The following is a 13622-nucleotide window of genomic DNA, read 5'->3' as shown; positions in this document are numbered from 1 at the left end:
ATCTTCTCCCTTTTGTTGCAAGCCCAGGCTGGCGAGTCCAGCCTCTGCCTTCCTGTGCTGCACAGCCCTGCTGCTGCAGTTTAGCTTTGGATAGGGCTAGGAGATGTGGAAAGCCACCACGGTTTCATTACCAGCTTCCTGTTTCATTGCAGCTTATATATACTTCAAGAGAAATAGACCAAATTCACATTAATTTACACCTACTAAAACTTAACTAGAAATAGTAGCATAAAGCACAGACCTTAGAGCAGGGTGGCTGTACATGCATCATGGTGCTGGTCCAGTGGCACTGCCTTGCCTGGGAAAATGAACATGCTGGAAAGAAAACTCCAGGAAAAGGCAGGATGAATAAAATAGTACCTGACACTTACCTCATCTTGGAATTTCAGTAATGGAATCATTTAGTACTGTTAAACCATTACTAACCAGAGCTTTTCATAAAAACCATTTAATATTTCCATTGAAACTTACATGCCAAAACAAATGAATATACATTGACATGGTGCTGATTTATAAACAAATATACACATTTTGCACTGCAAAACAAAGCACTTAAATATACAATCCTCTGGATGCAGTTAAATAACTAAGGTAAAAGGTCTGAAATATCTTTAACAACGAAAGTATGTAAATAGCCATTAAAAAAGTGTATTTTGTATGTTACAAATACTTTTGCATGCCAGCGCTTTAGTGAGACGGCACCAAAGAAAAGATGGCACAGAATGAAGCTGGGACATGATCTGAAACCAGGTCAAACAAGTTGAACAGACTCAGTCTGCCTAAAGTTGAGTGTTAGAGTAACCTAAATTTTTGTACAGTCTTACAGTTGTAAAGTATAATTAGTAAAACTAAAGTACCTTTTAGATGTGATACTTTCAATAGTTAATTTTCAGCTATTTCACCTGATAATGTTTTATGCATGTGGCCTGTGGAATGATACTGACAGATTAATAGAAAATTTAGGGTAATGAAGAGTGAGAATTTTAAATTATAATTTAATACCTTTGGGGAAATAATTTGGCATCTTTAATATTAAATACATTTTTAAGTCTGTATGCAATTCAAATAAGCTGGTTGCAAAATTAAGCAAGTTTTAAAATTAAAACTGCAAGAGAGGATCAGTGAGGCAGTTGTGCCAACTTAAAAGCTTGACTATTGTTAAAATCGACAGCCTCAGCCTGCTCTGCAGCACTTGCTGTTGGCATCATCCTTCTCTGAAAGGAGTAGGGAAACGTATCTATAGAGACGTGCTCTCAGGGAGTGCTGGAGCCTGCATCTCACCAACTCCAGGAGCAAAACACTCAGTGTGCTGCAGGGGTTTTTAGGAAGAATACAGGGTCTCCAGTACACCAAGAGAAAATTCTACACCACCCCTGTGACTTAACTATGACATTGGTCCCACTAAGCCTGAGGCTGCTTAAGGCTTTATCTTTTCTTTAGGCTCTAGTATCCTGAAAAGTCATACAAGTCAGTCAAGATACCTTTCTCAAAGAAAACAAATTCAGACTTACAAAACTCTGAGTTCACATTGATACTTTACCAATACATTATTGCAGGACATCCACAAATCCCCCAAATAGTTAAAAGCAGCCTCTTTTTAAGCGCCCTGCCTACTATCCAGGAAAATAAGCCGAGGCTGGTGTTACTGCAGCTTTTGGTGACGGTTGGGCTTTTGTTGGTAAGTAGGGTTTCAGATACTCTGTAGAACAGCAGAAACAAGATACTGTTCTTAGAACCATAAATGTAAATACCCTTTAAGTACATTTCAAACAAAGTCTTGTTTTACTATTTCCATACATACCTGAGTTCAGTGTATTTTGACTAAGCCCTCGTAAAGGAATGCTGTCATCTTTTTTCTTGAAATACTTTGATTCCAGCCCCAAATTACCACCACTAGAAATAAAAAGGCTAATTAAAATTTTAAAATTTAAAACAAATGTCATTAGTTGGCAGTACATCAACAAGTGTGGATACAGACTCATGCAGAAAAATCAAACTGAAGTGGAACTACTGCACTCCTATGAACTCTTATTTAAAGGTAAACCATTACTGAATAAGTTAAGAACAGTCTAGAACTTTTTTTTTTTTTTTTTGACTGACCCATCACCTGATGGTCTTAGATCTGTCACCAGGAGGGACAATGAACTTCTGTTCCTTGGGACCCACTCCTGCAAGCACAGCTCTTTGTTACCTACAAACCACGCTGAGTGACCAGTTCAGTCTGTCACAATGACTTGATGGAGAAAGGCAGATCACAGAACTAGCCTGCTACTGGAAATGTTTTGCTCAGTTCCAGACACACAGAAGACAAATGGTTTTATAAAAATATTTTAAAAAACAAAACAAAAAAAACCAAACCAAACCAAAAAAACACCACAAAAACACAACAACAAAAAACCCCACCACCACTAAAAATGCAATAGATGACACTTACTTCTCCTTATTTGCTGGATGGCTACTTGCAGCAGCCACTGTCTGAACACTGGAACATGGATTTATTTTAGAAAGCTGTGTGTTACACTGCACCTGCAGAAACAGAAGAGCTGGAGGTGAGAGCGCTACACCAGGTACAATGGTCCACCCATACCTCTATTCAGAGTCAACTTTTCGGGGATGAATGCCCCTGTTCCTTGCACAGCACTTCTGCGCAGCAAAGCACGCAAGAATAAGCATGCTAGAAACAAGCATCAGCTATAACATAACTAATACTGACAATGTTTAAGACAGGGAATTTAAGAGTACTAGGGTATACAGTAAATATTTATGCATTTTGAGAAATAGTCAAAACATAAAGCTTTGTTATTTTATGCCGTCCCATTCTTAACCAAAGTGAAAAGTCAAAGTGCCTGCCTTTGGTACTGGACATTGTGAACTGACATTTTTGTTGTGTGCTAGTTCCGCAAAGTTCTGGAAGGCATACAGAGGAGAAAGGGGATGATTGATTCCTGAGCTGGGAAAGGATGGTCGGTCGGGCTGTAAGAGAAAGAGTATGTCCATCAAGGAGAAAAACAATTATTTAAGTAATTGTTTGTAGAAATTCCATGTCCCCAAATTAACAGCTAGCCACAATCACAAAGCAAACACCCACTTGAGTCTTCTTGATGAGAAGAAAACATCCCTTCTCCAAGACCCACTTTGTAAGGAAAACTTGTCACTTTTTAGAAGTTAGATGGGTTGAGCACTCAGCTGACAAGCTCATAATAAGCTACACACCCTGTAACTGCTGAATACAGTAAATGTATCCAGCTATACATCAGAGACCTCTTTGCACAAATATGCCCTTCCACTGCGCAATAAGCAGCTCATTGATTGCTGGGTGACAACAGACATCTGTACACACCGGGACAACAAAGAACTAATAAGCTATGGTATTTAACAATACCCCTCATTTTCATGCTTCTAAATATCACTAATAAGAGTATTCAAATAGTACATTTTTTGCAATCTTATACAAAGATAATTAGTACGCAAGTTAACCTCACAACACAAAAATGCTGCCTTTTTTTTTTATCCTTCACCCTGTACTTCATCTATTCCAAACTGATTTTGCATTGTTTTGTGTATTTTAATAAATGACAGCTTAGCAAATTGTCATTTCAAAGGCCAAGGCATCAAGTAGCACCCATCAGGGTATTGTGTTATTCAAAAAAAAATTAAAAAAAAAAAAAACGGAAAAAAACAAGCACACACCAAAACCCAAAACACCACACCCACCTGAAACTATAGGGCCCTAAGATGATGAAAGCACTTTTCCTTTTTTCTGCGGAGGCCCTACATTTCAGGACATAATGACGACATCACAGCCATAGTGTTTACAGCTGTATCTTACCAAGCCGTGAGGTGACAGGGCACTCCTAACAGCACCATGCGTCGGGGCAGAAGTCTCCAGCTTCTTTGCCATCTGAATTTCATTCAGCTGTTTGTTTAACCATGTGATAACTGAAGAGAGAAGAAAGAAGTTGAGTCACCTCCTGCCTCTTATAAGCAATTTAAAACAGCAAGTAGCCCTTCCCAAAAAAAAAGCAACAGCTTGGAGGACGATTTTTCCTCCTTAAGCTCATGCATGACAAGTCCTAGTCTTATGAAAAGCCTTTATGTTCAGAGCTTCCTCCACCCTCCAGGCCATTCCCCTCCCTCCTCCAGAGTTACTCCCCGCCTCCACACCACCCCAAGCCCCACATGCAATGAAATCGTCTCCACCCGCAGATCTAGGCTGTGGCAGAGCCACTACAGACAGAAGCTTGTTTTCCATGAACAATAATCACAGCTCTTTACAGAGAAAGAGCACAGGTAAAGCAATGTCATTGTTTCCTTTAATTTTCAGCAGCAGCTACTTCACAGTCATTTTAGAGAGAGATAAATTAAATTGGACACACCTACCATTTTCATTGGTTTTCAGTAGCTGCTTACTTTCTTCTAGTTTTTGTATTGTAGTTTCCAGCTGTTCTTGTAGCTTGCAAACCTGCAATATTTCCATAATAATTAGAACACTACCAGGAGCTGCTACTAATTACAAACTGAAGAAAAACTGTAGCATCAGTAAATAAAAAGGATCTATTAAATTGTTCCAAAATTATTTAGAGAAGTTTCGACTCAGGTTTTTACAAAAGCAATGTGATAATTCTTTCAAAAAAGCCTTACTTTTAGGTAGGGTTTTAACAAGATGACAGCCAGAAACTTCTCCAACCTTAATTTTTCTATGATTAAATAATGCAAGGACTTTAAGCAGGGGAACATACTTAATGGAAAAAAAACGTTCACACTGTTTCTGTTCTCGTCTCCTTCACCAACCTGCACATGACTTACGCCCTGTAAAGCACATCAATTTATCCATCATATTGCTCTGTACTGCTAACAATATAATTTGACTTCTCTTCTGTATTGATGGATGGCTTTTACAAATCAGTTTAATATGAAAAAAACCAAGAAGTTGATTACACATTTAAACGAACATGTTAAGAATACAACACGTTCTATTCCACAGAAAGATTTAAGACCTTATTGCTGTAAGTTAAAACACACAAACCCCACTACACTGAACACAACAGCATTTACCGGACAGGGGGTTCACCCATCACAATACCTCCTGCTCTTTCATTCGCAGAGATTGTCCCGTCTCCTGTAATTCTCTCTGCTCTTTTTGAAGTCTCTCTTCTTTTTCTGCCAATAGTTTTTCCTGTTGAATTGTTACTGTATTTTTCAATTTTAATTTACTCATTAGAGTTTTCAAATCTCCTTGTAGCTTCTTGATAATTTCATTAGCCTATTAAAAAAAAATCAGATATTCTCAAAATAAAGAAACACCTAAAAATAAGGAAGACATTTCATGAGGACAACGGCACGTTCAAACAAACCTTAAGAAGTTCTGCTGACAGCGACTTAATTGTTGTCTCTAGCTTTTCAATATGACTTTGTTTTTTCTCTGTGCTTTCTTCCAGTATCACCTTTAAAAGAATATAAAAAAATATTATAATAAAGATATAAGACATTGCTTACGATTTCAAGTAGAAGCTTAATAATTATTTGAGAACTAATCCTTACAAGAAATTCAGTCCTTGCTTTTCAGTCAAATTACATAGATATCAAATTCATCCATTTTTTTGTTTACTAAAAGTACCACTGACTTTACTCCAGTACCACAGTATTAAAGCAGCAGTGAACTGTGTCAAACTGGATCCAGTAAACTTTTGATGCTATAATTTAGAATCTTTAACTACATTTGAAAGCTTACTTGCTGTATCCATAAAAACTGGTCAGCTGCTCATCTATAGAGACTGCAATTAAGAAGGTTCTACATAGCTTTACAGAAAATTATTTTGAAACTTGAAGGAACCTTTTGTTCTTGTGTCGCATCTAATACTTCTTTTGTTCTAATAACTAGCTGATCTTTATCTTTGATCTCTTGTTCCAGAACCGCAACCCGTGTCTGTAGCTGATTAATGAGCTTCTCTTTTTCATGACATTCAGCATCCAGAGTAGTGTTCTCCCGACGCAGCGACAGCACCTCCTGCTTTGTTCGTTGACATTCCTAGAATGTTGGGAAGGAGTTTTATTTTTTTTTTTTTTAAGAAAACCTCTAATAGTAACTTAAACAGATATATCTAAATAGTAAGCATAGTGTGGAATGCAGAGGAGTTGAACAAACTTAATATGCTATATTTCCTATTACATGCATAGGCACGCAGTGTTAATGACTTAAAAATACTAGGTTTGGTTATGGAAATTAACAAGCCATACATCTTCTATTCCAGAAAGCTTTGCTTTCAGTTCTCTGACTGTGGAGTCTCCTTTGTATCTCCTTTCTGTTAGATCTTTATTGATGACCTCAAGTTCGGAGAGCCTGTTCTGCAACTGTTGAACACTCTTCTGATGCAGATTTTCTAATTCCTTTTTCTGTTGTTCGTGCTGTTGCTGGTACTGAGCTTGTGCCTATGAGAAGCAAAGAAACTAAGTAGTCATTTAATAGATCTGAAAATTTAGCCAAGAAACTATTTCACATATAAGAACATTGTTAATTTTTTCCTGTTTTCATACCTGGAGAGCTCTTTCCTTTTCATTTGTCAGCTCCTGTGTGTGTTTGTTTGTTAGAGCAGTAGTGTATGATGTCCATTCATTTTTCAGTTTGTCTAGTTCTCGGCTCTTCTCTGACAAGCTCTGTTAAAGTTGGACAAAGAATATAGAGTTTTAAAAATTCAAGCATTTCAGTCAATACTGAATCACTCTTTACTATTATTTCTTAAAAAGGACATGGAAAGCCTAAATTTCAGCATCAGATGCCAAAATATCTATTAATTCTGTAAAGAGGAAAGTATGGCACTGACAAGCTAGAGAGCGCATTTCTGACACTGTGGAAAAAACAAGCTTCATTTCCAATTGTATTTTCTTCCAATCACTATTTAAGAGTGAAAAAAAACAGTCTGCTGATGTTCCCTACCCTTGTAACAGGATCTAGTAGGGGAGAGGGAAAAAAAAAGTTCTTCAGCAGCATATTTTCCTCTTTTTGATTTGTAATTTTGCATTCCAATTCAGCAAACACATTCCAGTAACTCCAGCTGGAAGTGCAAAGATGAGGTAAACAAGTATTCCATTCCAAAAAAGTTTTGATGGATTTTTTTTTCTGTTTCATGATAGTCAAAAAGTAACCTTGATAGTTCTAGAATTTGACCCAAACACAAATGTGAAGTCATTACTGGGCTGACTGCAAAAAAATCAAGAAGTAGCAGAATAACATGAAGTCTAAGACTTCTGATTTATTTATCATCGTTTCACAATTTTTCCAAATCTAAGGATTTCCAACCATTCACAGAATATGCAGAGTATACCTACCTTCACACTAACGTATATTTAGTATATAATCTGTGTGTGCATATACAGACAGACCTCTGTACAAAATACAGTAAAATTCTGTTTTAGTACTGTAAGAACTAAATTTTATTATCCAGTTGCACGCTTTACTCTTTCTGAAGAAAAGCTCCAGCAGAGAACTTCTACTCATTCCCAAGTTAATTCTCCTGGCTAGGCAGTAGCTAAACCAACCCACCCACAAGAAGGTACATTTGCCACCGACTAAAAGAAATGCAACTGACAACAGGAAAGTTAAAAATGTGCATTACCTGTTGAGTGTAGCTCAGTTGTCTGGTAAGATTCTCTTCAGTTTTTCTAAGCTTTTCTTCCAACATAATTTTGTCTTCCTGTGTACAAATTGTCATCAAGTCAAATCCTTAGCTCTCAAATTACAAGTAGTATTATATTTAACTTCCATTTTATCAGCATACCCTACCTAAGCAATCACATACCCGTTACATTTGTAGAAAAAACATCTCATTAAGTAAACATATTCAATAAGATACAATTAATATATTTAAAAGAAAAGGCATTAACTCACAAGGCAAAAACCCTGAATTAAATTCTTAACAAGTTTCTATAAGGAAATACTATCATAAAGACTTGTTTACAAATGAGTTGCATGAACAAGAAATCAACTGAAACACTGTAAATTTATTTTATTAAAAAGGCTTATTAGGTGGTTATAAACATGACAGCAAAGTAGAAGAGACATAAATCCTAGTCTATGAAACTGAAACAGACAACAGCCAAATTATGAGACCATTAATTTCTCATTAAATACAGCCTAGCATGCTACCAACTGCATCAACATTACAATTTAATTTGCTATTTATAGCTAGTAGCCCTTTGAATTCCACAAAGCCTTAGAATTACACACACATGCGAGCTTTCCTAAACCCAACCGCAGAACAAAGAGATGGAAAGTTGACAGTATTTTATTTTTGCAGCTGATCTGGCAATCGGCCCAAGGCTCTGAAGCACAAGACACTGAAGCATTTACGCGACAGCTGCGTTCTATGTGCACTGCATGTGTGATGCCTGATTTTCTGCCAGGTCAAATTACAGCACTTGGTTGAATATGCATGTAAAATATTTTCATTGCTAGAGTGACAGTAACAATTCACTTTTATAACATGCACCCAAATAACTGCATACAATGACATATGTGAGATAAAATAAAAAATAAATCAGAGCATACAATTTGGTATACTTTTGAAGTATAAGAGTGAAAAAAAAATGCTTAAATACATGTAGCATCAAGGCCTAGTTGCAGCTATGACAAGCCTTCATTTTACCTTAAGGCATTTCAAACAGCTGGCTAAAAACTTCTTTATTTCCGCATCATTTCCTGGTAGGAATTTTAGAGAGAGGTGGGTAAGATGTTTAAAAGGATTGGTCTCCACTACATTTAAAGAGACAGGTGTGTGATCAAGAACAGGTGCTGAAGAAACTAACTGCAACAAAAACCTAGGAAAAAAAAAATTAACAAGTGTTTAGCACATTTCTTTTCCTGAAAGTACCTGTAGATCCTATAAGGTATTTTCAAATAAAATATATTTTTATAGGTGCAATAAGTCTGTCCAGTTTTTGTTTGGAAAAAAACTATGACATTCAATCATTGTGTTGTAGTTAATATTACAAATAAATATCAATTAAAATGCTTGCAGCTTATAATAAGAAATGTACAAAACTAATCAGTTTGTTTACTTGTAAAGTTTTCAGAATCCAATATGAGACTTAGGAATCCAAAACTTGCTTTTATGTATCCTGCAACCTAGTAAAACCCATAGCCCCCAGGACATACTCCGCCTACCAGAGTAGAGCTGGGGACTTTGGGTAGGGCTTTCCTCAGCTCCCACACCAACAAAAATAACATGTGAAAAGGCCACTACAGGGAAGAATGGAACTCATGCCCCCCCCCCCCATCATGTCTTAATATCTGAACCCTGAAATTAAAAAAAAAATCCTTGTCAGAATGCCTTATAACTTGCCTTCTCCTGTGAAACAGAACGATTCATACCTCAGTCCACCAAACTCAGATTAGCTCTCTAGCATTAAACTGCTAAAACCCACCACCAACGGCCCAGTGCTGCACCCTTGCACATCTGCTCAGGTGGGAGCTTGCCAGCTTCAACTCAGATGGCAACACTACTATTAGACATTCATTCCACTGCTCAGTCCTCCCAAGTTTTGTTAGTAATATCCACCAACTGATACTCAGATGTGTCCAGGGGAAGGTTAATTCTCCTTGTTCTGCTGACTCTTCTCAGTCTGAGCAGCTGACAAGTATTTTAAGAACTCAACACAGAGAAATACGGCACTCAGTTATTACCTACCTTGGGATATCTTTGTTCTGTTCCTGAATGCATTGCTGAAGCAGGTCTATAAATTTTTGTGGGAAAGCAGAAAAGTCCACCAAGAGACCCTGCTGGGATTTTAAACTATATAAACAGAGTGGAAAAAATATTAATATATCAGAGAGTAATTTATTTCCTATAAAATATTTTGTTTACACCAGGAGAAAGACGTAATTCTGATCACGTCATTAAAGTTCGCTGGCATGCTATTTTCAGTCCTGAACACAGAATAAATGTGATCGTATCTTGGATAATAACCACCAGAGGCTATTTTTGATTTAAACAGTTCCTGCAAATGGGCTGCACTAAGGAAAAAAAGAAGTTATTGTGGCAGAACAAATGTGCTCCTTTGAGTAGACATCTTCCTTACAGCACAGAGTGGTACAGTTATTGGATGGGAGCACATGTAAGAAGCAAAGGATGAGGGGAGACTCAACCACTAGCAAGACTTTATCTACTTGTTTATTTAATTGCACATCTTCACCATAGACACAATAAACTCAAAAACAGAAATAGACATTCAGCAGTATTTGCACAAAGTCACACCTTGTATAGCAAAACACTTCTTCTGCACTTCTGTTTTACAAACACTATTTTACTTTTACCTTTTGATTCACACACTGATCACATACCTTTTAAAAAAGATGACAAACAAACAAAAATCCTAAACAACAAAGGAGAAAAGTGAACTCTTCATGCCTGGTGCCCAAATTTGATGATCGAATTCCGAGCAAGTAAAGTGAGACCCACAGTACAATTAGTATGCAAGAAACCTCTAAGACAAAGGCTCAGGTCTGTGAATCAATGCCCATGCAAAAAGACTTTCCTCTTGCAATTATTCCTTGAAATAGCTCACACACATACAATAGTAAGAAGTAGTTACGATAAACAGAAGGTGCAAATGGTAATGTGAACTGTGGTACTGTAGCTATGTAGGAAACAATATCAGGATTCTGTCATTCATCTGGATAATCTGAGCCAATCACTTTCCCATACTTGGCTGTTTCACCAACTGGTCAAAGAACAACACAACCAAAATACTCACAAAACTCCACAAGTGAAAAATGCCAAAACCTAACTTCTAAGACAGACCATTCTAAGTTAAAAACATTCCTTCATTCTTTTTTGCCATTTAGAAACGTTGCACAGACAAAACATCATCATTTCACTTGCCTTTGAAAGTCCTCCTCAGATATGACAAGGTTATAAAGGAAAAAAGGATCAGTATCATCAGTCAATCGAACAGCTAAATCCTGAAAAAACAGATATTTAAATACCATTAAAAATACTACAAACCACTCTGTAGGATTGTTTAAATATTGTAAAGCAATATTGCAAACAGTATTTACTATTTTTTTTTTTTTAACCAAAAATAAGATAGAATTGTGGCAACTAATTCAGAAGGTGGAAACCGTTAACATTTGACACAACTTCAAATATTACAGTGGGGAATGGATCATAAACACATCATTCTCAAACTGGAAGTTTTTTCAGAGCACACTGCTCCTTTAAGTTTGAGAAAACACCTTCTGAAGAGTTTATGTATTTGAATACAGACCTTCAAAAGCAAACATAAAATGGATACAAATGAAGTCTAGTAAGCTCCTAAAGAAAATTGCGGCGTTATGCTGCTTAGTTTATGCCAAACACCTGATCCGTTGGGCCCAGGCACCTGTTCTCTATAAGGAGGCTCACACACATTAGTGAATTTAACATTCCCTCACAGAAGAAAGAAAAGAAGCACAGACCTGACACAGCTCTTCCTACATCACTGAAGTGTGACCATAGCACAGGTACACTCACAGCACTGAAACAAGTTTCAGTAACTCAGATACCAGTAACACTAACAAAGCACTCAGTTGGAGATGTGTAAACAAACACAGATTTACATGTGCAGATCAGCTTATGCTAAAGCTGACAGCAGCCCAAACCAGCCGGGTTGGTGAGGATATGACTGGCTGCTCAGTTTGATGTCCCGCTGACTGATCCAAGCGTTTGAGGTTAGCTTTTCAGACTGATCACTCATCGAGGTACCCAAGTGACTTCCAGGCTCCTGCTGACAGGGGCTGCCACTGGTACAGTTCTCAACTGAACTGCTGCTTCACAATGTTGTCGTTGTCACAGCGAGCAGAATTATTGCTAGTTAACAGGAGGACTTTGCAAAGACAACTACTACTCTACATTCTTAAATAAGTGTCGAATATATTTAAAGCAAGACTGCTCTTAAGCTCTTACTTGGGTTCCTTCTGAGGGTCTCCAGATACTTTTAATTTGCAAGTTTACTAAGACTTATGAACAGCCAAACTAAAAGAGATGTCTAAAAAGGCTAGAAAAACCCCACCATACCAAAACAAATAAATTATTCAAGAAATCATATAAAAAGTAAGGTCAACTGACAAAAATAATAAAATCCTATTTTACTTTTCCTTTGTCTGTGTCCTCATATACAATGAAATTCAGATAATGCCTAATGAACGACGCAAATATCATTAATCCACAAACCTTTTTATGAACAGGATTAGAAATTGACAGTAGCTCAATATTCACTCGAACATTTAACCTCCTGTGTAGAAAAAGATGAAACTTAGTACCAAATCAAAACATCCTCCAAATAATAATAAATATATATAGTGCCCTCTCTATATATAGCATACTACACATAGCATGCTATATAGAGAGGATACTATATATATAGTATACTACATATAGCATGCTATATAGAGAGGATACCATATATATAGTATAATAATTGCCAAATTACAGGAATCAGGTGACATTTAGAAAACAAAAGTTTAGGCACAAATATGGAGAAAAGTTCCCACTGATGACTTCTGCTAAGCCACCTGAAAGCCCCAGTTTCAGTTATCATCACAGCTCCTCAGCCGGCTCAGGTTTTTTTGTTGTCATTCACCAAAGTTTAAATAGCAAGGCGGAAGTTTTGAAACATTATCCAGAAGCTAGAACCTTTGGAAAAGCCTGCAGAAACTTTTGCTAATCATTTACACGGTGCTGCCTTGTCTCCATTGACCTACCGAGGGGCCCGAGGAGCCGCCCGCGCTGCAGAGCGCCTCCCGACACGGGCCACGCACAACCGCCCTGACGCCTGCACGCACTAATCCGGACAGGACCTATAGTGGCGAAATTCACTACACTTCGAACAGACGCTTCACAGAAAACCTTGCTGGGCTTTGCTGCACGCCAGCGCTCAGCCGAGCGCTCCCGGGTGCGCCCGCAGCGGCTCGTCCCCCGGCAGCAGCCGGCGGGCTCGGCCCAGCCGCAGGGCGGCACCGAGGGAGCCGAGACGCGGCAGGAGGCCGCGCTGGGCCGGCCGCGGCCCGGAGGAGGAGGAGGAGGAGGAGGAGGAAGCAAGCGCCGCGCAGACAGCGGCACGGCCGGGCCCGCCAAGGCGCTGAGGCCGAGCGCCGGCCCTCCCTGCCCGCGGGGCACACGCGTTCGGCCCCGGCCCCTAAGCCTTTCCGTAAGGCCGCTGCGTGTTTCCTCGGCCCCTCTCCCCGGGCACGGCGCTCACAGGAGCCGCTCCAGCCCCCAGCGACCAGCTCCAGCCCGGCTGCCGCCGAGCTCCCTTCCACTCTTCAACCCAGAGGGCTCCCCGCAAGCGGCCCCCAAGCAAGAGCAAGGCTGCTCGGCTCGGCTCAGCGCCGCACAACGCGCGGGGCCCGGCCTCGCACAGAAACGGGAGGAGGAAAGAGCCGCTCGGCAGCCCTTCTCCTAAGCAACGCAATAAAGCTGCCCCGCAGCCGCTGAGGAAACCGAGCCGGAGCCCGCCGCGCCGCTCCGGCGGCCCCTCACCTCTCCTCGCAGCCCTGGCACCTCACTTGCACGCACACCGACCGCTCGAACAGCCTCTCCGCCGCCATCTTGCCCTTCGAGTTTGCCGCCGCGCTCCCGCGGAGGCGG

The 13622-nt window shown here is 39.3% G+C and overlaps 1 protein-coding gene across 3 annotated transcripts; it reads right to left on the bottom strand.

Annotated features, from left to right (window-relative positions):
* Positions 1 to 88: 88 nt before the first annotated feature.
* Positions 89 to 13613, bottom strand: SASS6 (SAS-6 centriolar assembly protein). 3 transcript variants are annotated; one of them, XR_010607923.1, is made up of 18 exons: positions 13515 to 13613; positions 12207 to 12267; positions 10878 to 10957; positions 9684 to 9788; positions 8643 to 8814; positions 7614 to 7691; positions 6535 to 6654; positions 6238 to 6429; positions 5834 to 6028; positions 5355 to 5444; positions 5084 to 5263; positions 4381 to 4462; positions 3830 to 3939; positions 2851 to 2973; positions 2435 to 2526; positions 1802 to 1893; positions 1541 to 1699; positions 89 to 162 (listed from the first exon to the last, which is right to left on the bottom strand). XR_010607923.1 is itself a non-coding variant. In XM_065657727.1 (17 exons), exons 1-17 carry the CDS (start codon positions 13580 to 13582, stop codon positions 1614 to 1616), a joined length of 1926 nt encoding a protein of 641 aa, XP_065513799.1. In that variant the 5' UTR covers positions 13583 to 13613; the 3' UTR covers positions 468 to 1613. The 3 variants fall into 3 exon arrangements, 2 of the variants coding, with proteins under 2 accessions (XP_065513799.1, XP_065513800.1); XM_065657727.1 differs by lacking the exon at positions 89 to 162 and having other exon boundaries at positions 468 to 1699; XM_065657728.1 differs by lacking the exon at positions 89 to 162 and having other exon boundaries at positions 468 to 1699; positions 2878 to 2973; positions 13515 to 13589.
* Positions 13614 to 13622: the final 9 nt, after the last annotated feature.

This window comes from Caloenas nicobarica, chromosome Z (assembly GCF_036013445.1).
Source record: "Caloenas nicobarica isolate bCalNic1 chromosome Z, bCalNic1.hap1, whole genome shotgun sequence".
Classification (NCBI taxonomy): domain Eukaryota; kingdom Metazoa; phylum Chordata; class Aves; order Columbiformes; family Columbidae; genus Caloenas; species Caloenas nicobarica.
This window is presented reverse-complemented; position numbering and strand designations above follow the sequence as displayed.

Bases quoted from the DNA above. Each gene is read 5' to 3' on its own strand.
- SASS6 (XM_065657727.1), bottom strand. From the start codon at position 13,582: ATGGCGGCGGAGAGGCTGTTCGAGCGGTCGGTGTGCGTGCAAGTGAGG. The intron at 12,268-13,514 runs GTGAGGGGCCGC...TTTTCTACACAG, and splicing joins TGCCAGGGCTGCGAGGAGAG to GAGGTTAAATGTTCGAGTGA. The intron at 5,445-5,833 runs GTTCCTTCAAGT...ATTCTTTTAAAG, and splicing joins ATGCGACACAAGAACAAAAG to GTGATACTGGAAGAAAGCAC.